Source organism: Aquarana catesbeiana, linkage group LG08 (assembly GCF_042186555.1).
Source record: "Aquarana catesbeiana isolate 2022-GZ linkage group LG08, ASM4218655v1, whole genome shotgun sequence".
Lineage (NCBI taxonomy): Eukaryota > Metazoa > Chordata > Amphibia > Anura > Ranidae > Aquarana > Aquarana catesbeiana.
The window spans coordinates 11,015,333-11,037,508 of record NC_133331.1 but is presented as its reverse complement, the minus strand read 5'-3'; the positions used below and the strand labels follow the sequence as shown (position 1 = coordinate 11,037,508).

Sequence of the window (22,176 nt, the reverse complement as noted above, 5' to 3'; positions counted from 1 at the left end):
TAACTAACATGTCAATGGTCTAATTATGCCTTATGATGTTTTTATGCTCATTGATAATCTTGTTTTTGGAACTTCAATAAATTTTTATACTATTCATGATGACCTCTATGACCAACTCATTTAAAGTCCCATGGGCGAATTCTTTTTGTTTTGTGGGGTTAAAGGATACCCGTCTTTCACAGGCTCCCACTGCTGTCAATCAAACTCAGTCAGCCAATTAGGAGACCGAGAGAGAGAGAGATAATTAGATAGATATATAGAGAGATAGATATAGAGAGATAGATATAAAGAGAGATATAGAGAGATAGAGGGCTAAACAGCAGCTCCGTGTCGGAATGGACACGGGGAGCTGCAGCTCGGCTTGGGTGCCCCCCATAGCAAGTTTCTTGCTGTGAGGGGGCACTTGGCAGGAGGGAGGGGCCAGGAACAGCAAAGAGGGACCAGAGAAGAAGAGGATCGGGGGGCTGCTCTGTGCAAAACCATTACACAGAGCAGGTAAGTATAACATGTTTGTCATTTTTAAAATAAATGGAAAAAAAAGACTTTCTTTCCTTCCATTTAAAGTGATTGTAGAGTACCAGCTAGTTTTGCAAATTTCATTTTGAATTTATTCCTGCAGACAGATTCTGCAAGCTAAATCCCTGATATTCCATGCCGCACTTCTACTTAGAATCGCCCAATACTTATACAGTACTGTAAAAAGGCGGGTGTTTTCATTGGTTCATGCATTTCCCTCTCTTTGCACTTCCTGCAGCTTCACTCCCACTCTCTGTGGCGTGAGAGCAGGAGGAGGGACTAGATCAGCGGCGGGCCTTCCGATAGATCAGCGGCGGGCCTTCCGATAGATCAGCGGCGGGCCTTCCGATAGATCAGCGGCGGGCCTTCCGATAGATCAGCGGCGGGCCTTCCGATAGATCAGCGGCGGGCCTTCCGATAGATCAGCGGCGGGCCTTCCGATAGATCAGCGGCGGGCCTTCCGATAGATCAGCGGCGGGCCTTCCGATAGATCAGCGGCGGGCCTTCCGATAGATCAGCGGCGGGCCTTCCGATAGATCAGCGGCGGGCCTTCCGATAGATCAGCGGCGGGCCTTCCGATAGATCAGCGGCGGGCCTTCCGATAGATCAGCGGCGGGCCTTCCGATAGATCAGCGGCGGGCCTTCCGATAGATCAGCGGCGGGCCTTCCGATAGATCAGCGGCGGGCCTTCCGATAGATCAGCGGCGGGCCTTCCGATAGATCAGCGGCGGGCCTTCCGATAGATCAGCGGCGGGCCTTCCGATAGATCAGCGGCGGGCCTTCCGATAGATCAGCGGCGGGCCTTCCGATAGATCAGCGGCGGGCCTTCCGATAGATCAGCGGCGGGCCTTCCGATGGATCAGCGGCGGGCCTTTTGATGGATCAGCGGCGGGCCTTCTGATAGATCAGCGGCGGGCCTTCTGATAGATCAGCGGCGGGCCTTCTGATAGATCAGTGGCAGGTCTTCTCTAATACTGCTGACATCAGTGACATTGGGCCGCATGCAGCTACCAGGACGATGACATCACTGGCAGCGGGAGTTGATTGATTGGATACCTCTACAGACCTGGAACCAGCATAAGCAAACTTCTCCCAAAGGCCAGCCCCCCCCCCCCCCCCATTTCCATTCACATGGCTGGAACTCAACCACAGTAAATATACGTCATGACTTTGACGTTAAATAGCAGGTGTTATGGCTGCATTTAGCTCCCGTAAACCCCAGTATCATTATTTACTGTGGCGAGATTCTCTACAAGATAAAAAAGTGGAGAGGTGACCCCGTCCCACAGCTTAGCGGAGCCGTCGGTAAATCCGGAAGCAATCTGGTTCGGCCGTCAGTCAAGTTAAGTGAGGGCAAGATGGCCCCCCCACTCAGCTCTATGCCCTTGGAGGACCGGAGCGACTTCTGACGTCACTTCCGGTTCTCTGGCATTTTTTTTTTTTCATAGTCCAAAAATAAATTTTTTTTTTTTTTTTTCGCTTTTCAAAAGCCAAAAAGACCCCTGATCTCTCAATAAAGAGGACCTGTGATGCTTATTTCCATTAGAAGCGATTCCGTGTAATAGGAATACAGTAAAACCTTGGTTTGAGAGCTTTTTACAAGACAAGCAAAATTTTGAAATACATTTTGACTTGTATATCAAGACATCGCTTGTATATAAAGTAACGTCATGTCACAACTGAGTATAAAGGAGAAGAGAGGATCCACTAAGTGTAGCAATATGGTTACATTTAATGAAGGTACAACATTTAGCAACACATTGCTACACTTAGAGGCGCCTCTCTTCTCTTTTATACTCTGGAGCTCCTGCTGGATTTTGCTTCTAATCCCCTTGTGGATGGACATTTTATGGTTACACAACCTGATCACATTGCTATAATCTTTTTATATGGACTATAAACTGAAGGATTTATGAATAAATGGTCGTGGAACGAATCATTTGAGTTTCCATTATTTCTTATGGGGAAATTCGCTTTGATATACAAGTGCTTTTGATTAAAAGCATGTTTCTGGAAGAATTATGTTCGCAATCCAAGGTTTTACTGTTAAAGTAAAAAAAAAAAAAATAAAGTAAGCGCCTCATCCCTCCGTAATCACGTAGAAGCATACGCAGGTCGCGCCCGCATATGTAAACAACATTTAAACCACACATGTGAGGTATCGTTGCGATCACTAGAGCGAAAGCAAAAATTCTAGTGCTGGAACTCTAAGCTGATAACCCGTAAGATTTTTTAAAGCGTCGCCTATGGAGATTTTTTAAAGTACCGTAGTTTGTCAGCATTCCATGAGCGTGCGCAATTTTAAAGCGTGACGTTAGGTATCTATTTACTCGGCATATCATCTTTCACATTATACAAAAAATTAAGGGTAAGTTTTTTTTTTTTAAATTCAATAAAGTGTATTTTTTCCAAAAAAAGAAAATAAAAATAAAAAATTGTGTCTAAAAAACCGCTGCGCAAATACAGTGCGACAATATATATTGGAACGTTCACCATCTTATTCTCTATGGTCTTACTTACTATTGTGATGCTGTGATTGGCCCACAGCTATCACATGTTACCTGGCACCCTGTAGATGTGATCGTTACCCTTACAGGGTGGCATTATTGAGTTATTTCATATAGTTTAAAACATAGAAATGTATCTAAAATCTCACAAACAAAAAATAAAATTAAATACTCAAGGAAAAGCTACTATTGGGGTCAAAAGACCCAAATCAATCCTGTAGAGATGTTGATATATCAGCCAGAGGATATGAGGCTGTCAGCGTCCAGAAGGGACGGCTGATATATCAATATATCTCTACAGGATTGGTTTGGGTCTTTTGACCCCAATAGTAGCTTACCTTGAGTATTTAATTTATTTTTCTTTTCATGAGATTTTAGATATATTTTCATGTTATATACTATACGAAATAAAATTAGTTTGTTTAAAATAATTATCTTGTTGTTTTGGTGCCTAAAAAGTCCATGTTTCTTTCACTTTACATTGTTTACCTGGCACCCTGTACCATGTGATTAGATGTAGCCAATCACAGATCACTATAGTAAGCAAGCTGTCATGATTATATGTCACAGGTACCACATCCCTTAAAAAAAAAAAAAAAAAATTGAGCAGTAGAGATACCTAAGGCAGCGCTGTATTATGGCCTAGGCCGACAAGGCCCAGGCCTAGGGCGGCACTTCACGGGGGGGCGGCAAAAAAGCTGCCCCCCCGCACGAAAAAAGTACCACCTCACACTGCGCTGCCAAACTGCAAATCAGTGCACGGCGACCTTCATCAGGGCAGGCAGAAGGAGCAGCTCCGCCAGTGGGCCGGGTCCTGCACCAATCCAGAGGCGGCATAATGTCACTAGCAGCGGCGGAAGAGGGGCCTGTATGAGCTGGAAGTCCCGGCAGACGAGGATGCTGGAGACGCTGTAAGCCGGCGGGAGGCGGAGTTTCCGGCTGTCTGTGCGGAGGTCAGGGGGGAGAGGGGGAGATCTACTGGAGGAGAGGAAGAAGCCGAGTGGAGTGGTCAGGAAGAAAACTGTCAGCACCAACACAGATGGCACCAGGTGAGGCTGACAAGCACAGCACAGAGGTGACAGGCAGGGACAGCTTGCTCTGTATCGTATGTGACAAAACGTTCTATAAAAAGTGTAAGTGCAGTGCTAAAAAATATGCATCAATACATACAAGTAAATATTGTGCACACTGAGTTATCACATTGGATTGGCCAGGCACCAGCTATTTATTCACTATTTTTTATGGTGAAGGGATCCATCACCCATCCATCAACTGTTGATTGATTTATGGACTCATATTTTGTTTTTTGACTGCAATTATCCACTCAGGCACTCTGAGTGCTATATGGGACATCTGATTTTATTGCACTTTATTTAATCTATACTAATCTATACTTTTTACTTGCTGTGTTTGCACATGATTATTATGTTTGTCACTATTATATGCTGACCCACCTTCAGTTTTAGACTGTTTGCACATATCAAGCTCACTGCAGGAATACGTTTACATTTATATTTACTTGTACGTATTGATGCATATTTTCATATTTTTTTAGCACTGCACTTGTACTTTTTATAGAAGTTTTTGTCACATACTATACACTGGCCGATATTCAACAGCGCACCACCATTATTATATACTTCGATGCCCTCAGTCTCTGACTGTCCCTTGTGCCATGCCCGCAGTCCCTGACCGTTTCTTGTGCCATGCCCGCAGTCCCTGACCGTCCCTTGTGCCATGCCCGCAGTCTCTAACCGTCCCTTGTGCCATACCCGCAGTCTCTAACCATCCCTTATGCCATGCACACAGTCTCTGACCGTACCTTGTGCCATGCCCACAGTCTCTAACCGACCCTTGTGCCATGCCTGCCGTCTCTGACTGTCCCTTGTGCCATGCCCGCGGTTTCTAACCATCCCTTGTGCCATGCCCGCGGTTTCTAACCATCCCTTGTGCCATGCCCACAGTCTCTGACCATCCCTTGTGCCATGCCCGCAGCCTCGGACGTCCCTTGTGCCATGCCCGCAGCCTCGGACCTTCCCTTGTGCCATGCCCGCAGCCTCGGACCGTCCCTTGTGCCATGCCCGCAGCCTCGGACCGTCCCTTGTGCCATGCCCGCAGCCTCGGACCGTCCCTTGTGCCATGCCCGCAGCCTCGGACCGTCCCTTGTGCCATGCCCGCAGCCTCGGACCGTCCCTTGTGCCATGCCCGCAGCCTCGGACCGTCCCTTGTGCCATGCCCGCAGCCTCGGACCGTCCCTTGTGCCATGCTCGCAGCCTCGGACCGTCCCTTGTGCCATGCCCGCAGCCTCGGACCGTCCCTTGTGCCATGCCCGCAGCCTCGGACCGTCCCTTGTGCCATGCCCGCAGCCTCCGACCGTCCCTTGTGCCATGCCCACAGTCTCCGACCGTCCCTTGTGCCATGCCCACAGTCTCCGACCGTCCCTTGTGCCATGCCCACAGTCTCCGACCGTCCCTTGTGCCATGCCCACAGTCTCCGACCGTCCCTTGTGCCATGCCCACAGTCTCCGACCGTCCCTTGTGCCATGCCCACAGTCTGTGACCATCCCTTGTGCCATGCCTGCAGTCACTGACCATCCCTAATGCCATGCCCGCAGTCTCTGACCATCTCTTGTGCCATGCCCGCATTCTCTGACCGTCCCTTGTGCCATGCCCGCTGTCTCTGTGGGCTGTGATGTAAGGAGGAGCCCTGTGGACTCTTGTGTAAAGAAAGGGCTGTGGTTACCAGACACCCCCTTACATCAGAATTTCCCTTTACACCAGAGTCTGCAGCAGTCCCTTTTACATCAGAATTGTCAGAGTTCTGCTTTACATCGGGGGTCCAAAGAGTTCCCCCTTACATTGTAAAGAGGAACCCTGTGCTTGGTTTTATTAGCCTGACCTTCATGTAAATGGAGAAATCTGTTTTTTGCTAGCACGTTATGAGAAACTTACCCTAGAACGAAGCCCAACAGTACTGTGATATTACTGCTGAAACGGCTGACATCTACCTGGTCTTCATTCCAGGTTTGCAGCCTCCGGCTACATGAGTGGCCAGGGGCGCGATGATGTCACTCCCGCTCTTGTTCGCGGGAGCCGCCATTTCTGGCAAAGGCTCTGAAGGTCCAGCACTGTAAGCTGGACCTGTAGAGCGCATGCGCCGATGGTGTCAACGCTGCTCGCACTCTGAATATCTCCTAAACGGTGCAAGTTTAGGAGATATTCACACTACCTACAGGTAAGCCTTACTATAGACTTACCTGTAGGTACAAGTGGTAGTACAGGGTTTACTACCACTTTAGGGGGTGCGCAATTTTAGTTAGGCCTAGGGCAGCACAAAACCTAAATACACCACTGACCTAAGGAAAGGGCATTTTAAAGCTGCCACATACACAGATTGATATCAAATTATTTTAAACTTGTTAAAATCCAACATTTTCCAGTAGCTTCAGCTCAACATGTTTCAGCAGGCTATGGCTTCTTCAGGAGTCATTAGTTATTAATGATTATTATTCATTTATGTATTGTATGAATTGCTAATAGTTTGTTTTGTGCGTTCTCTCTGGACGAATATGTTTTTTGATTTATAGTTTCTACATATGCAGTGTCTATAAATGTTTCCTGAAGAAGCGAAAGCCGGGCAAAACTTGTCAAGCTGAAGCTACTGCATCTCACCTGTAAAGATTTTATATTCTCTTAATAAAATTGTTGGATTTAATCATATTTTTAAAAAAAATTTGGATACGTTTTTATCAATCTGTGTGTGTGTGTGGGGTAACATTAAAAACACATAGCTATATTTCTTGAATACATTTTTTTTTCCATACTTAAACCAATCACTATCCCTGGTCACCGCCATACCAGATTTTGTACTGTATTGGTGACAGTATGTAAAAAATGTTTTTTAAAAAAATTGTGAAAATCTAGGAGGGATCCCTCAGGTATGGTGTATACATAGTTGGTCCAAGCTGGAACAATGTAACCATGTAAAAAATATCCATACCTGGAACAATGTAACCATGTAAAAATATCTATACCTGAAAATGTAACCATGTAAAAATATTTATACCTGAAACAATGTAAAAATATACCATTCCTGGCTTTTTTCTTTAACCACTAAGCAACCGCCCACCGTCATATGAGGGCGGGACGAGGCTTCTCTTGTTCTGGGCGGACGTCATATGACGTGATCGCCCTCCCGAGCCGCTCGGGACCCGTCGCGCGTGCCCGGTGGCCGCGATGTCCGCCGGGCACCCGCGATTGCCGGGTAACAGAGAAGGACCGTGGATCTGTGCATGTAAACACAGATCCACGTCCTGTCAGAGAGGAGAGGAGACCGATGCGATGGCGTGTCCCTTGTACATAGGGACACCGATCGGTCACCTCCCCCAGTCAGTCCCCTCCCCCACAGTTAGAATCACCTCCTTAGGTCATACATTAACCCCTCGAGCGCCCCCTAGTGTTAACCCCTTCCCTGCCAGTCACATTTACACAGTAATCAATGCAATTTTATAGCATTGATCGCTGTATAAATGTGAATGGTCCCAAAAATGTGTCAAAAGTGTCCGATATGTCCGCCGCAATATCGCAGTCACAATAAAAATCGCAGATCGCCGCCATTACTAGTAAAAAATAAATAAAAATGCTATAAATCTATCCCCTATTTTGTAAACGCTATAACTTTTGCGCAAACCAATCAATATACGCTTATCGCGATTTTTTTTACCAAAAATATGTAGAAGAATATATATCGGCCTAAACTAAGGAAAAAATTTGTTAAAAAAAAAAAATTGTATATTTATTATAGCAAAAAGTAAAAAATATTGTTTTTTCAAAATTGTCCCTCTTCTTTTGTTTATAGCGCAAAAAATAAAAACCGCAGAGGTGATCAAATACCACCAAAAGAAAGCTCTATTTGTGGGGAAAAAAGGATAAAAATTTCATTAGGGTGCAGTGTAACATGACCGCGCAATTGTCATTCAAAGTGCGAAAGCGCTGAAAACTGAAAAATAGCTTGGGCAGGAAGAGGGTGAAAGTGCCCGGTATTGAGGTGGTTAAACAAATGCACATTTTTGCTGTTTGTAGTATGGGAGCATTTTTTTCCCCCAAAAGGTGGAGTTATATTAACAAACATAATAGCAGAATAATTAGGACATAAGATGAGACAAAGCCTTGGATCTACAAAATGTAATCCATCAATACTATGCAATCCCCAAATCCCCAATGTGCTCCCCACTGGGACCTCCTGCAAAGTCTAAGCTCCTCTGTGATTAATGAGGAACAGATCAGAAGACGACACACCCGACACGCTCAGCTTCAAAAAAAAAAAAAAAAAGGAGCGTTCCAACTTTATTCACATCATGGGAACACACAAAAGCGGTCTTTGCCTCAATGGGGACATCATGACTTTCATGTGTTCCCATAAGATAAAGCTGAATTGTTACTTTGTGCCCAGCATGCAGTGTATCCTCTCTGCCGATCAGACATTCACCATTTATATTTTATCTTCACAAGTACAAGGAGTAGAAGTATATAAGGGTATAATACAATTAGGACAGGTAACGCCTACCTTTAAATTCAAACAGGAGTCGGGTCAGGGTGAGGACTGAACAGCTGATCATGGTGACAGAACCGGTGAGCCCGGCATAGACAATACTTAGGTAGCGCTCCATGGCCTCTAAAAGAAAAAAAGTCGGGATGTGAGAGTTATGTATATTACAATAAAAAGAACAGAACACCAAAATCATGGCAGAGCTACTTGGAACACATCGACTTTCATTTTATTACAAACCAATCAAATCCACCGCAAAGTAACCAAAATGCGGCCTATTATTAGAAAAGCTACTAAATCATGTTTTATCTTTGTGCTAGGTGTGAGGGTGCCTGTCATGTATTGGAGGTGATGTGAGGTGTGAAGGGATGTGCGAAGCGGCCGATCTGGGGCGCCAAGGGCCGCGCAACGGGGCCGATCTGAGGCGCCAAGGGCCGCGCAACGGGGCCGATCTGAGGCGCCAAGGGCCGCGCAACGGGGCCGATCTGAGGCGCCAAGGGCCGCGCAACGGGGTCGATCTGAGGCGCCAAGGGCCGCGCAACGGGGCCGATCTGAGGCGCCAAGGGCCGCGCAATGGGGCCGATCTGAGGCGCCAAGGGCCGCGCAACGGGGCCGATCTGAGGCGCCAAGGGCCGCGCAACGGGGCCGATCTGAGGCGCCAAGGGCCGCGCAACGGGGCCGATCTGAGGCGTCAAGGGCCGCGCAACGGGGCCGATCTGAGGCGTCAAGGGCCGCGCAACGGGGCCGATCTGAGGCGTCAAGGGCCGCGCAACGGGGCCGATCTGAGGCGTCAAGGGCCGCGCAACGGGGCCGATCTGAGGCGTCAAGGGCCGCGCAACGGGGCCGATCTGAGGCGTCAAGGGCCGCGCAACGGGGCCGATCTGAGGCGTCAAGGGCCGCGCAACGGGGCCGATCTGAGGCGTCAAGGGCCGCGCAACGGGGCCGATCTGAGGCGTCAAGGGCCGCGCAACGGGGCCGATCTGAGGCGTGAATGGGTTCTATGTGTGGAAAAAAGATGCAAATGTCATTTGGGTATAGTGTTGCATGACCGCACAATTACCAGTTAAAGTAGCGCACAGCCGAATGGCAAAAAAAATGACCAGGTTATAAAGGGGGTAAAATCTTCTGGAGGGGTCAAGTGGTTAAAGATTAAGTTGACCTTTAGGAACACGTTTCATGTTATATCGCGTTCATGTGAATGAGTCATAAAAACTGAAGCAAGGAGAAGGGGAGTCCTAGCAATTGAACCATCAAAAGCATAAAAATATGCATATTTCTATCCCTGCCCCCGCAATAAATCAATGAATCATTGTAATTCTGTATGGCAGTGGAATCATTATTACCCCGTTTCATCTATAATGGAGAAATCCCTCCTGGGGCGAAAAGCTATTAAAGTGGGAAATTGGATGAAGCGGAAATAGAACTACAAGAAAAGCGGCACAGAGCCGGAGCAAACCACAGCGCACCTTTTGGGTCTTGAATTAAGCGCAGGTAGGCGTGTCCTATATCCGCCAACAGCGTATACGCGATCTTCCGCGCTCCCACCGACACTTCTTTAGTGCAAATCATCACCTTCATCAAATGAGAAATAATTCAATCACAGAAATCACATTCCCAGCCCGACGTTTAACCCCAGCCCCTCCCCAAACACTGAACAGCTGGACCGTATTCACGCTGCTGGAACTTCTCAGAGGATAAAAGCCCATTTTATGCCGGACAATACAAACACTTTAGCTAAACCTGTAATTGTGGCTCTTCAACCTCAGGAAAATGGAAATTGCACTTTATTTTACAGTTATAAAGCAGAATCTCACACAAGACTCGTTCCCTGAATGTAGGACTGGGGGGGGTGGGGGTGTTAGAATGGTGGTCTTCAAAGTGTGGCCCTTAACTTGTACTTATCCAGCCCTTGGGGCACTACACCTCCCACCGACACCAATGATGGGGCACTTTTCCTCCCACCGACACCAATGATGGGACACTATTCCTCCCACCGACACCAATGATGGGGCACTTTTCCTCCCACCGACACCAATGATGGGACACTACTCCTCCCACCGACACCAATGATGGGGCACTTTTCCTCCCACCGACACCAATGATGGGGCACTATTCCTCCCACCGATACCAATGATGGGACACTATTCCTCCCACTGACAATGAAAACACATAATACAAATGTTATAAATTGATTTGCAGTTTAGTAAATAAAATAAGTATTTGATCCCCAAGCAAAACATGACTTAGTAGTTGGTGGAGAAACCCTTGTTGGCGATCACAGAGGTCAGACGTTTCTTGTAATGGTGACCAGGTTTGCACAAACTCTGGTCCACTCTTCTTTACAGATCTTCTCTAAATCCTTCAGGTTTCTTGGGTGTCGCTTGGCAATTGGGAGTTTCTGCTCTCTCCATAAATTTCTATAGGATTAAGGTTTGGAGACTGGCTAGGCCACTTCATGACCTTAATGTGCTTCTTCTTGAGCCACTTCTTTGTTGCCTTGGCGGTATGTTGTTTTGGGTCACTGTCATACTGGAAGACCCATCCACGACCCATCTTCAGTGTTCTGGCTGAAGGAAGAAGGTTCTCATCCAAGATTTTACAATACATGGCCCCGTCCATTGGCCCCTCAAATGCGGCAAAGTTGGCCTGTAACAGCCCCAAAGCATCACGTTTCCACCTCCAATTTTGGTCTCATCTGACCACAGCACTTTCTCCCAATTCTTCTCTGAATCATTTTAGATGTTCAATGGAAACTTCAGACGGGCATGTACATGTGTCTTCTTGAGGAGGACAACCTTGCGGGTGTTGCAGGATTTCAATCTATGGTGGCGTATTGTGTTACCAATGGTTTGTTGACTGTGGTCCCCACTTGAGATTATTCACAAGTTCCTCACGTGAAGTTCTGGGCTGATCCCTCACTTTTCTCATGATCATCCTCACCCCATGAGGCAAAATCTTGCATGAAGCTCCAGACCGAGGGCGATTGATGGTTACTTTGTATTTCTTCCATTTGCAAATAATCGCTACAACAGTTGTCTCCTCCCTCACCAATCTTTTTGCTGATGGTCTTGTAGCCCATTCCAGCCTTGTGCAGGTCTACAATCTTGTCCCTGACGTCCTTTGACAGCTCTTTGGTCTTCCCCATGATGGTGAGGATTGAATGGAAGAAAGAGCTTCTGTGGACAGGTGTCTTTTATACACAAGGTAAGGAGCACCTTCTTACAATGACAGGACTAATCCGTGTACCACATTGAGCACCTACTGTAGCCAGTGTGTGGGAGACAAAATTATTGTTGGTTGGTAGGGGATCAAATACTTATTTTACTCACAGAACTGTAACTCCATTTATATCAGGTGTTTTTTCTGGATTTTTGGTTGATATTCTGTCTCTATCATTTAAAATACACCTATGATAAAAAAAATATAGACCCTTCATTTCTATGTAAGTGGGCAAACTTACACAATCTGCAGGGGAGCCAATCATTATTTTCACCACTGTATATCCACTGAACCATACCCAAGACCCTTGTAGTTCCCCGCCCCCAATAGGACTGTCAGGCTTACCTCTGGAACAATAGACGTTATGAAGTCTTCATGGTCAGCGGTAAGGAGCTTGACAATATGGGTGAGACACTTCAAACGAGGCTACCAATGAAAATAGGAGAAAGAATGAAAAAAACTTTCCTTGTACAGAAAGACTTATCTTCATCTATTAAGCATGCAGGAGCACAACATTCCAGATATCCACTTGAAGACCAGGCCTTTTTTGGCACATTTTTTTTTTTTTTTTTAACAAGTTTAAGGGAGAAGTCCACCCCAACACCAAAATAGCTACATCTACAGACATCCACGATCCAAGACTAAACTATCCTGTAAAGAAGAAAATCACTATACATACCTTTTCTGAAGCCGATCCGACCCGGTCTCCAGCGGCGGAAGCTCTGCAGAGGACACGGCCGACAACGGCTGTGAAAGGAATGGTAAGCGACGTCACCCACAGAGTACCTATTGGGCTTCCGTTGTCGGATGTGTCCTCTGCAACCGCCTCCACAGCGAAGCTGCAGCTGACAGCTCAGCGTGGGATCGGGTCAGATCTACTTTAAAAAAAAAAAAAAAAAAAAAAAAGGTATAAATACTGACATTTTCTTTACAGGGCTAGAAAGGTTAGCGATCGATCGTGGACGTCTGTAGATGTAGCCATTTTAGTATTTGGGCGGACTTATCCTTTAACCACTTCCCGACCACCTCACGCAGATATACTGCGGCAGAAGGGCACGTACAGGCAGATTAACGTACCTGTACGTTGCCCTTTAAGAGGCGGCTTGCGGGCGCGCCGCCGGGAGCTCCGTGACTGTGATCACGGGTCCCCGGGGACACCCGCGATCGTCTCACGGTGAGGAAGAACGGGAAGATGCTAAATGTAAACAAGCATCTCCCCGTTCTGCCTAGTGACAGGACACCGATCATAGCTCCCTGTAATCGGGAGCCCCCCTCCCGCCGCGTTCCAGACATCTCTGGCGCTTCGCGCAGGGGCGGAGACGATCTGATCCTTTCCCCTCAGAGTCTGCAAGTCGAGTGAGGGAATGATGGCCCCCCCACTCGACTCAATGACGGTGGATGAGGGAAGCGACGTCAAACGTCACTTCCGCTCAACGGCCTTAAAGGGGAAAAAAAAAAAAAAACGTATAGAAAAAATAAAATGTATTTTTTATTGCATTAAAGTGTATATGTGAGATCTGAAGTCTTTTTGACCCCAAATCTCACATTTAGGAGGTCCTGTCATGCTTTTTTTCTATTACAAGAGATGTTTACATTCCTTGTAGAAGAGATAATAGAAGGGGGTAGGAAGCCATGAAGTTTTGAGTCTGAGTTGGTCAGCTCGCTCCTTTTTTTTCTTCTCTTTTATTTTTTGTCTTAAAAGTAGATTAGCCAAGGAATGACAAAGAAAGATATTAAGCAGCGACATAAATATAATGTATATTATAAATGTACAGTTGATATATTATCATATGCGGAGGTTATAGAACCCTATTAGATTTGATAATGTTTTTTCCTTTTTTTTTTTCTATTAGGGCGGTGTATTATTATTGCATTATTTTTTGCCCATAAATTTAATTTTTTTTGTCGCTGTATCTGTTATATTTGTTGTGCAAGGTTGGTTTCGATTTGATTTATAAGTTTATTCTAAAATGGGTTTATTTGAGATTTCCTTTTTGTTTAGTTTTTTTCTCTTCTTTTCTTTGATATTTGTTGATGTATTGTCATAAATGGAACAATCCTTTAAAGAATTATACTTTTTTTTTTTTTTTTAAAGAAATAAAAGTAATCCAAAAAATTGATTTTTTAAAAGGGACAGTGTAAAAATAAAGGGAAATAATATAAGAAAAAAAAAAAAAAAATTTAAAGTGCCCCACCGTGCTTTATTTGAAGAAAAAAATAAATTGCGATTCTCATTTTGGCCAGAATCCTGCAGCTCTACCCCCCTTGTATTTGTTTACAAAAACCCGAGTACATGTCTTGTATACCAACTCACCCGTTTGGCCGGAGAGGAAACGCTTTTCAGGGAACCCAGCAGAGTTTTCTTTAGCTCCTCCAAGTTCTTAGTAATAAACTCTCGGCATGGAGGCCTCTCCCCTCCGCAGATCTCCTCCAGCACACGGTACGCCTTTTTCTGCAAGCTGTGATTTTTATCCTGAGGGGGGAAGAAAGGAGGGGATAATACAACATAAAAAAGGACACAATACAAAAAGGTCCAGTCGCTGTACATAAAAGGGAAAAAAAAAAAACAATGAAATCCCAGCAATGGTTGATACTTCACCGGGAAATTCCAACTTCTATCATCTTTCAAAAAAAAAAAAAAAGACAGAAGTCCAAAACTAAAAATCGCAGATCGCCACCATTACTAGTAAAAAAAAATAAATAATAAATCAATAACCTAATTTGTAGGTGCTATAAACTTTTGCGCAAACCAATCTATATACGCTTATTGCAATTTGTTTTACCAAAAATATGTAGAATACATGTCGGCCTAAACTGATGAAGAATTTTTTTCTTTTTTTTTTATAACTTGGGATATTATAGCAAAAAGTAAAAAAAAAATTGTGCGTTTATCAAAATTGTTGCTCTTTTTTTGTTTATAGCGCAAAAAATAAAAACCGCAGAGGTGATCAAATACCACCAAAAGAAAGCTCTATTTGTGGGGAAAAAAAAAAAAAATTGTCAATTTTGTTTGGGTACAACGTCACACAACTGCGCAATTGTCAGTTAAAGCGACGCAGCGCCGTATCGCAAAAAATGGCCTGGTCAGGAGGGGGGGGGGGGATTCTTCGGGGGGCTGAAGTGGTTAATCAATGACCACATCATTACAGCAGAAAGCAATGTTTCGGAACCACACAGGACCCCTACATCAGGCATCTGACCTTCAAATGCCTGATGAAGGGGTGCTGTGCGACTCCGAAACGTTGCTTTCTGCTGTCATGACGTGATCACTGATTAAAAGTTCTGGATATATATATCTATCTCTATATATCTCTCTCTCTCTCTATATATATATATATATATATATATATATATATATATATATATATATAGATATATATAGATATATCTCTATATCTCTCTCTCTCTCTCTATATATATATATATATATATATATATATATATATATATATATATATATATATATATATATATATATATATATATATATATACATATATCTAGATAGATAGATATATATATATATATATATATATATATATATATATATAAACCATGGTAGATAAAAATCAATAATTAAATAAAAAAAAATATTTAATCGCTTCTGGACTTTCCACCGTACATAAACTGCAAAAGGGCAGCCGGCTGCGCAAAATCACGTACCGGATTTTGTGCACGCGGTGTAGGGGATGCCGCCATGTTCTCTCTTGCGTCATCGGGGGGGGGTGCTGCTGGCTCTTCCTGGTTTAGTGGGCAGGCCTCTCGATCATGCATATCCCAGGAGGCACAGCGGGCAGGCTGCGATTCAATCGCACGCATGGGGAGGCGGGGGTTGGACTTTTTGCAGGATGCAAAAGCCCGATACTCCTGCAGGATGGGAGGAGGGGTGGAATGAAAGGAACCCGAGGAAGAGGGTGAAGGACCAGATACCCGAAAGGTCTGCTTTACACCTTTCACCACCAAAGCTGTTTTTGCTTTTTTTTTTTTTGCACACTTTTAAAATATAATTTTAGGCCTGAAAATTACAAAAAAAAAAAAAAAAATGGGATTTCCTGAAAGAAGACACCCTGGAGAATAAAGTAGTGGTAGGTTCAATCCATTTTTTATATCTCACACGATATAACTAATATTATTATTATTATACGAAATTTATATAGCGCCAACAGTTTACGCTGCGCTTTACAATGTATAAGGGGGACAACAACATTTCAGTACAGTTCAATACAAAAGGTACAGGGGGGCCCGGCTCGTAGAGCTTACATTCTAAAGGGAGGGGGTGGTGGTACAAAATGTAATAGCTGCAAAGAATGATTTGAATACGAGATACTAATATTTATAGGCAAAGCTGATCCAGGGAATATCCAATTGCCTCTCGGGGGTTCTAGAAGGAATTTTTTCCCCGTTTTAGCAAATTGCAGAATGCTTTGCTGGGGTTTTCGCCTTCCTCTGGATCAACTGTGGGTATAGGATTGTGTATATGGGATTGTAAGATTTTTTTTTTTTTTTTATTCTTTTATTGGTTGAACTGGATGGACTTGTGTCTTTTTTTTTTTCAACCAAACTACCTAACTGCGAGAAGAAAGTTCTTTGAGCACTAACTGCACAAAAGTCACTGTAAATCTAAAAAGACAAAAAGGCCAAGGTCGGGTGAATGACGTGTCGCTAATCTGGTGATTGAGACGATTGTCACCTACCTCCAGATAGGGAAGAATAGTCTGGTAGACCTTGGTCATGGAGGCTTCATCAGCGTAGGGAGCCATGGCTACGATGAGATCCAACACAGAAAGTCTACAAAGAAAAGAATGAACAAACGAACAAGTGAATACAACGTTTACTTCTTTTTTTTCCCCCCATTATATTTCTTTATTATAGAATTTCATCATTTACAGACCAAAATACATTCTTGTTGGAAAATCTAATACTTATCTCCTTATTAAACTAATGAATAATTTCCCTTTTTCTAAAACCATATATATGGTCAGTCCAAGGCAAGTTCTGAAATTTTTCTTTTTTTTTCTTTTTCCCTGCATATATCATCTATACAACATAATTAGACGATGTTTACTTCTAAGACAACAAAGACATTGATTGGAGTGATAGCTCAGTGGGCAAGCCTGAAGTGTAGGATTAGGTACCTACGCTCTATATTGAAAGCCGCTTTAAGCAGAGAATACCAATACTAAGCTCTTTTTTTTTTTTTTTTTTTTTTAATACAAACACAACATTTGCATAGCTATTCACCCAGTGTAAGAGCTGATTTACAAACCGCGACAATGTGACAGCATGGGACAGGTGACAGGTACTTTTATGGAGACAGCAGAGGTTTATTAGATGTCTCCGATGCCCTTTAAAACAGCTAATCAAGTACAGATCGTGGTTGGTCAAGCTGCTTCCCTGGCTGCTCGGAGCTGAATACTTCCAGTTCCTTCATTCACTGCAGAGGAGATGGAGGAACTGATGTTCCTTGGTCTCCTCATTGCTGGTTAGAGTTGGGGTTAGGGGTTTGGGTTAAGATCAAGACTTGGGGATCTCCCTTAAAAGGACAGGAGGTACCCAAAGGTCAGGTGGCGTGGCTTCCCTCCAAGTGTGTGTGCGCCAAGTTACTCTATGTGGTCTTCATGGCTCCTGGGAACCAGAGGGGGAGGCCACACCACCCGCACTGTAAAAGTGACTGGGCAGCTATACAGTTCAGGCTGGTGCCGTGATTAATACCCCAGGTTTTCTTGTGCAGGGTGGCTCCTTTCTCCTGCAACATTCTATGGAGTCACCCTTGCATTTGGACATCAAAGGAAGTTCTGGACAGCCGCACTCCAAAAAATAATTTTGCCTTTTATTCAAAAAAGTGTCATCTAAAATACAAGTCACAGCAGAGTGGAAAAAAGCTTACGCGTTTCACACTACAAACAGTGCTTAATCATAGCCGTTCATCACGAGCTATGATTAAGCACTGTTTGTAGTGTAAAACGCGTAAACTTTTTTCCACTCTGCTGTGACTTGTATTTTAGATGACACTTTTTTGAATAGAAGGCAAATTTTTTTTTGGAGTGCGGCTGTCCAGAACTTCTTTTGATGTCCAATTGCTATATGCATCGCCAGCAACTGGGCTTCTAAACTGGAGGTGAGGCTTTTACTTCTATCTGACCCACCTGGAGCGGTGAGATACCTTCTCCTAGTCACCCTTGCATGCGAGGACTAGAATTGTTGCTCCCTACACTGTGTGTATCAAAAGAAACACACAACCCCATAAGCCTAGGATGGCAAGGCCCTCCCCTAATTCTCCTCCTCCAGCTAACCAACTGGCTCCAGACAGCACATGATTTTCGATCATCGGCGGGACACCTACGCAGATTTTGAATTTGGCCAGATATGTACTGTGAGTTCAAACATTTTTAATTAACTGCCCACTAGACAGAGCTTTTCCCTTTCTACATATACACACACACATATAGGAGCGGTTGGGGGAAAGCTGCATGCGATTCGGACAGAAATCGCACCACATTCCTGTTCAAAACACATGCAATTTCTTTGCAGTGCGATTTGCACCCATTCATCTTGTATCGGTGCAATTTGCACCGCAAAGTATCGGTTTCGGCATCATTTGCATGAGTAACGGATATTTGTGCAAATGCTTGGCATCGGCACTGATAACGGTATCAGTATATCCCTAATACTCATCGCTAAGTACAATGATAAAGCAGATAAATGCTGCTCATGTTGATGTGCAAATTGCTACCTGAAATTGATTTTATTATTACAAAATATAAAAACTGAATGCCATTTATCAATATTTCTCTGGCTGTGGAATCGGAATCTTTCAATGCACGCCAAAGATACCGGGACTAATCTACCGCTGTGCAGTCATGTTGTCCCTCCTCTGTTCATATCGATCATTCGCTGGACTTGTTCCCATCAGCATCAAAGGCAGCATTACCAAGCAAAGTATATTCAACATATTGATAATTGTTCCTAAAATATAAATAGTGATTATTGAAATGGAAAACATGAAGAGACTCACCTCACGGAATCGGCACTGTCAGGATCGGTCAGCTTCACACCGGCCTTATCCAGGAAGCCGCTGACCATCTAGGAACACCAACAAATTATTCGTTAGAGGATGGAGAAATATCATCAAATCAGCAGCAATATGGAGAGTGACAAACTAGGAATTTATTGGGATGTATTTAAAAAGGAGGAGCTACAGAATTTACTAAAAATCTGTTGGACTTTTTTCCTCCTTTCTTGCAGTGGGGGGATCGCAGTTTGACTTGTCATCACCCCCATCTACTGGATGATGATGGCTTACGCCACAATCGTCCAAACACAAGTAATCCGGCCCACCAGGCCTTGTCATGTGGCTCCCCCCCCCCCCCCCCCACTCAGTTTTGCAGGCAGAACTTAATTTCACTACCTGCGGCCCTCAACGACTGCTCCCCGCTGTCACGTGTCAACACAGAATCTGTGCATACGGCACCCCACAAATCCCTGCACTGTACGTGCCCCCCCAAACCCTGGCGTGCGCCGCACCCCACAAACCCCTGCACGCGGCGCGCGCACCCCACAAACCCCTGCACGCGGCGCGCGCGCACCCCACAAACCCCTGCACGCGCCTCCCCCCCCCCCCCACGAACCCTGCACTAGGGATCAACCGATGTTTTTTCCTGTGCCGATACGATACCGATATTTCGGCCACCTCTCCTGCCGATATTTTGTACACTTAAAAAAAAAAAAAACACAGTGTAAACATTTTTTTCTTTGTTTATTATCACTACTATTGCTGTCACAAGGAATGTAAACATCCCGTGTGACAGTAATAGGCATTGGCAGGTACTCTTTATGGAGAGATCAGGGGGTCTATAAAGATCCCAAACCCCTCCACTGCACTTCAAAGTATTCAAAAACGTCAAGATCGGCAGTTTTGAATACTTTCTTTTTTTAAAAACTGGCAACTTTAAGATGCCACTAATCCTTGACATCGCTTCCGGATTACTAGATCCGAGACCCTAAGGAAGCATCGGCTTTGTTCGGGTCTTCAGCCAGCCGGCGGCAGTTGCTCGGGCCTCCCGGTGGGATAGAAGAGCCCGGGCGAGCGGCGGAAGGACGTCCCTTCCCACTGCTTGTAATAAAAGCCGAGCGGCTGCTGAGCCGCAACGATTGTTATTAAAATAAAGCTGACCGTCCTCTCTAAGGAATGCTAAAAAACCCTTGAAGCAATATCGGTCAGTTTTTTGACCAATACTTGAAAAAAAAAAAAAAAAAAAAGTGAATCTATCAGCCGCACCGATAATCCCCTAGAGACAGAGAAAAAAAAAAAGTACAAAATAAAATGTATATATATATATATATATATATACATACACATATATATATATATATATATATATATATATATATATAAACCACTCACCTGCTGGTCTGTGATTGTTAGATAAACTCGCACTGTATCCAGCACAGGAAGCTTGTGAGTGGCGCCCTCTCCTGGTGCAGGCGCTTGGCTGTACACATTGAACAGTATAGGGAGAAAGTTCTTGGCAAACCTGCTGACTTCAGCTTTATCAGACTCTGCAGAGAGAAACGAAAAAACTAGGATTGATGAACAGAGAACCTGAAGAGATGAAAGGAGCGAACTGGCCCTGCATTACTTTAACTGGCAGTCGTGCAAATCTATACCCCAAAAAGTTTTATATTCACAAATAGAGCTTTTTTTTTGGTGGTATTTGATCACCTCTGTGATTTTTATTTTTTTGCGCAATAAACAAAAAAAAAAAAAAAAACAAAAAAAAACACCATATAAAAAAAATTTAAAAACCCCAAACAAAAGAAGAATAGAAAAAGAAAAAACACATTTTTTTACCTGTTATAAAAACACATCCAATAATAAAAAAAAATATATATTTCTTCATCAATTTAGGCCAATATTTATTCTGTTACATATTTTTGTTTAAAAAAAAAAAAAAAAAATCATCCCAAAAAGCGTTTGATTTTGTGAAAGTTATACCGTCTACAAACTATGGGACAAATACTGGAATTTTTATTTATTTTGTTTTTTTATACTAGTAATGGCGGCAATCAGCGACTTATAGCGGGACTGCGATATTGCACCTGACAATCGGACCCACTTTGTGGGAGCCAGAGACACTAATACAGTGATCAAAAAATAAAAAAAAAACACTGTCACTGTACTAATGACACTGGCTGGGAAGGGGTTAAACATTTAGGGGGCGGTCAAAGGGTTAAATGTGTGCCTAGCCAGTGTTCGTGTACTGTGTGTGGTGCTTTTACTATGGCATGTGATGGATTTTCATTCCCTGTTTTGCAGGGAAAGAAAATCCATCACATACCACGCTGTCAGAACAGAATTCTGCCTTGTTTACATAGGCAACCTCCGTCCAGCCTCTTTCCTGATGATCAGCGGGTGCCAGCGGACATCCATTGGATGGCACCCGCTGATTGGCTTCTGCTGTGACTAAATCACAGCAGAAGGGGTACACCCATCTAGACAGAAGTGCAGAAATCGTGTGTGTGTATATATATATATATATATATATATATATATATATATATATATATATATATATATATATATATATATATATATAAAAAAAAAACATACACACACGTGCTTCTGCACAGAATGGCCACCCTGTAGCAGTAACTAATTTTGGGGGTTCTAAGTAATATTCTATTAAAAAAAAAAAAAAAAAAAAAAAATTTTAACCACTTCAATACAGGGCATTTTCACCCCCTTCCTGCCCAAGCCAATTTTCAGCGCTGTCGCAATTTGAATTACAGTTGCGTGGTCATGCAACACTGTACCCAAATTAAATTTTTATCATTTTTTCCCCACAAATAGAGCTTTCTTTTGGTGGTATTTGATCATCTCTGCGGTTTTTATTTTTTGAGCTATAAACAAAAGAAGAGCGACAAATTGGAAGAAAATCACAATATTTTTTACTTTTCGCTATAATAAATATCCCATTTAAAAAAAAAAAAAAACTAATTTTTTTCCTCAGTTTAGGCTGATATGTATTCTACTTTTTTTTTTTACGAAAATCGCAATAAGCGTATATTGATGGTTTGCGCAAAAGTTAGAGTGTCTACAAAATAGGGGATAGTTTTATAGCATTTTTATTATATATTTATTTTTATTAGTAATGGCGGCGATCTGCGATTTTTATCATGATTGCGACATTGCAGCGGACATAGACACTTTTGACACCATTCACATTTATACAGCTATCAGTGCTATACAAATGCATTGATTACTGTATAAATGTCACTGGCAGGGAAGGGGTTAACACTAGGGGGGCGATCAAGGGGTTAAATGTGTTCCCTAGGGAGTGATTCTAACTGTAGGGGGAGGGGACTCACAAGGGGAGGAGACCGATCG

The 22,176-nt window shown here is 43.7% G+C and overlaps 1 protein-coding gene across 3 annotated transcripts in view; it reads right to left on the bottom strand.

The window, feature by feature from the left end:
* The window catches only part of LOC141105581 (RRP12-like protein), an 80,303-nt gene that overhangs the window by 27,727 nt on the left and 30,400 nt on the right, over positions 1 to 22,176 (bottom strand). For all 3 annotated transcript variants that reach the window (XM_073595503.1, XM_073595504.1, XM_073595505.1), the window contains 7 exons: positions 20,194 to 20,348; positions 18,805 to 18,872; positions 16,484 to 16,577; positions 14,104 to 14,262; positions 12,135 to 12,215; positions 10,037 to 10,142; positions 8,589 to 8,696 (listed from right to left, as the gene is read on the bottom strand). In XM_073595503.1, the coding sequence (XP_073451604.1) occupies positions 8,589 to 8,696; positions 10,037 to 10,142; positions 12,135 to 12,215; positions 14,104 to 14,262; positions 16,484 to 16,577; positions 18,805 to 18,872; positions 20,194 to 20,348 (771 nt within the window). The remainder of the gene's footprint in view (positions 1 to 8,588; positions 8,697 to 10,036; positions 10,143 to 12,134; positions 12,216 to 14,103; positions 14,263 to 16,483; positions 16,578 to 18,804; positions 18,873 to 20,193; positions 20,349 to 22,176) is intronic.